At 35.5% G+C, this 2,335-nt stretch overlaps 1 protein-coding gene across 1 annotated transcript in view; it reads left to right on the top strand.

The window, feature by feature from the left end:
• Positions 1–6: 6 nt before the first annotated feature.
• LOC101493086 (RNA demethylase ALKBH10B-like) overlaps positions 7–2,335 on the top strand; it is a 5,298-nt gene continuing 2,969 nt past the window's right edge. Inside the window, exons 1-2 of the mRNA XM_073367690.1 lie at positions 7–579; positions 2,270–2,334. Of these exons, the coding sequence (XP_073223791.1) occupies positions 129–579; positions 2,270–2,334 (516 nt within the window). The 5' untranslated portion in view covers positions 7–128. The remainder of the gene's footprint in view (positions 580–2,269; position 2,335) is intronic.

Raw genomic sequence — 2,335 nt, 5'->3', positions numbered from 1 at the left:
CCTTCTCATCTCTCTCAATACAAACAAACTTCTGTTCTGTTGCGTTCTCTTCTTCAAAATCCAGATTTCGGCAGAACACCATTGTTCCCGATATCTCGGATCAAATCATCATCATCATCATCAATTCCATGGCGGCTACTCCACCATCACCACCAATCGATCCACCTCCCACGACGCTTCCTACTCAACCACCACCACCAATGCTCGTCTCTGATTCATTCGCAAAAGATGCTATTCTCGCCTGGTTTCGCGGCGAGTTTGCCGCTGCTAATGCAATCATCGATGCTCTCTGTACTCATCTCTCTCAACTTTCGTCCGCCGCGGATTATAGCTCTGTATTCGCCGCTATTCATCGCCGGAGACTCCATTGGATCCCTGTTCTTCAGATGCAGAAGTATCACTCCATTGCTGATGTCGCGCTTCAGCTTCGAAAAGTTGATGAGAATAAAAATATCGTTGAGGAGGTTCGTGAAAACGACGTCGTTGTAGAGGAGGAACGGAAAACAGAGGCGAAAGTTATCGAGGCTGGTGATGAACATGAAGAATATGATTCCCCCGAGAGTGAGATTACTGATTCAGGTAAATTATATTATAAATTCATTCATTCATTACATAGTTAAATCTCTTTTCATTTTTTATTGTTAATAACGTTCGTTCTTCAATCGTCGATCCTCTTTTTTTTCTTAATAATTAAATTTTCCTGAGTTTCTATTTTTATTTTTTGAAGTCTCGTGTTGTGTAAGTTCTTCACGGATTTCTGTTTTTCGGAATACTATAATTTATTTTCCTAAAATATTTTTCTTTTTGGTTGCAAGAAACGTTAGGAAATGGAAGGGTTTTTTCTACTAGTTTATTAATTTATGAGAAAAAGTACTAATTTTTTAATACTTTTTTTACATCAAGTATTTTTTTTTACTTTTTCTTTTACCTTTTCATCGAAATAAACAGCGACTTTATATGTGCACCTTGAAAAGAACAATTTTTTAATTCTTTTTTTTTTTTCGTGGTTTGAAATTTTGGAAAAAGAAATTTTATATCTGAACCTTTGTACTGAAGCAATGGAACCCGACCACATCTGCCATCAATCAATTTTGATGTTGGAATATGTTTTCAACTATTTCCCGTAATTGAAGTCAAATTCGTTTGTTTAATTAACATTTTGGTAAATATACATGATTTTGATGACTTTTAAGTTTTTCAGGCAATGAAAACCGTATGTTAGTAAAAAAAAATTCATTGTATTAAAAGTTCTAGTTTTGACTGTTAAAAATGAACCTGGTGCAGCAGCCATAGGAACATTTAAAGATGGTAGTATGGTAGTAACGTAAAGTTAGGACATGTGGTTGTCAATAATAGTAGTGTTTGTCTAAGTGGGGTTTACCGTTTTGAGAAGGAGAAGGCATAAGAAAAGGGTTGGTGTAGGTTGGGGGCTATCTATGGTTGTTGGTTTGGGGAGTGAAGAGTGACAAGACAAATACAGAGTTAAGGTTGAACTGTTGTTGAAGTATAGATCTAGAAGTGTGTGCAACGATTTTTATTACAGCCGGCGGGACCACCATTAGAGGCGACTGCATGATGTGTTTGATGACCTCACTGATTTCCAGGTCCGGTTTGTTGGGTCAAACTTGGCTATCCAAAACCAACGACCTCAGAGTCATGGTTAATTGATTCAACAGGGTCAATACAATCCCATGAATTATTGATGATTTAGAAAGCATATATTAGTATATGCTGATGTAAAAATGATGCATGTAGTGAAGCTGTTTGTGAAATTATTAAAATAATAATTCAAAGAAAAGAAAAGCACCAAATACTTGAACTATATATAATCAAGCTTGTAGCAGCCTCTCTGGTAAAACAAACAAGAAATGGGAAGAAAAAGACATGTAGGGTCAGTTGGATGTATTTATTCTGAAAACAGACTTGTAAACTAATGCTAGTGCTTGGTGAGAATATATTGGGCTCACATTGGTGGTGGACGCCACTTTGTAGCAAAACGACAAGTGTTTACCAACAATCACACTGTTCAAACGTCTTTCACTAAAAATTCAGATAAAATACTCATCTAAGGGTAATTCCATAAAGTTATGGTTTGTATGAGTATTGACTAAATCATATAATAACAAAAAGATTAGCTATTTTTGGGGTATATAAATATAATACTAAAAGAGGGTATCAATTTCTCAACTGTATTTGTGAATGCATTGCTTAGGATTGAAATTTGTTGTCTTTTACCGAGGATTAAAATTTACAGCCTTTTTATGTGCAGGATCTCAAGAAAACCAGGATAATTCGATGAACATTGATATATGTTCCAATCATGAAGAGTGTGAAG

The sequence above is a fragment of the Cicer arietinum genome, chromosome 4, assembly GCF_000331145.2.
Source record: "Cicer arietinum cultivar CDC Frontier isolate Library 1 chromosome 4, Cicar.CDCFrontier_v2.0, whole genome shotgun sequence".
Classification (NCBI taxonomy): domain Eukaryota; kingdom Viridiplantae; phylum Streptophyta; class Magnoliopsida; order Fabales; family Fabaceae; genus Cicer; species Cicer arietinum.
The sequence above is the reverse complement of the archived record's forward strand: the minus strand, read 5'-3'. Positions and strand labels throughout refer to the sequence as shown.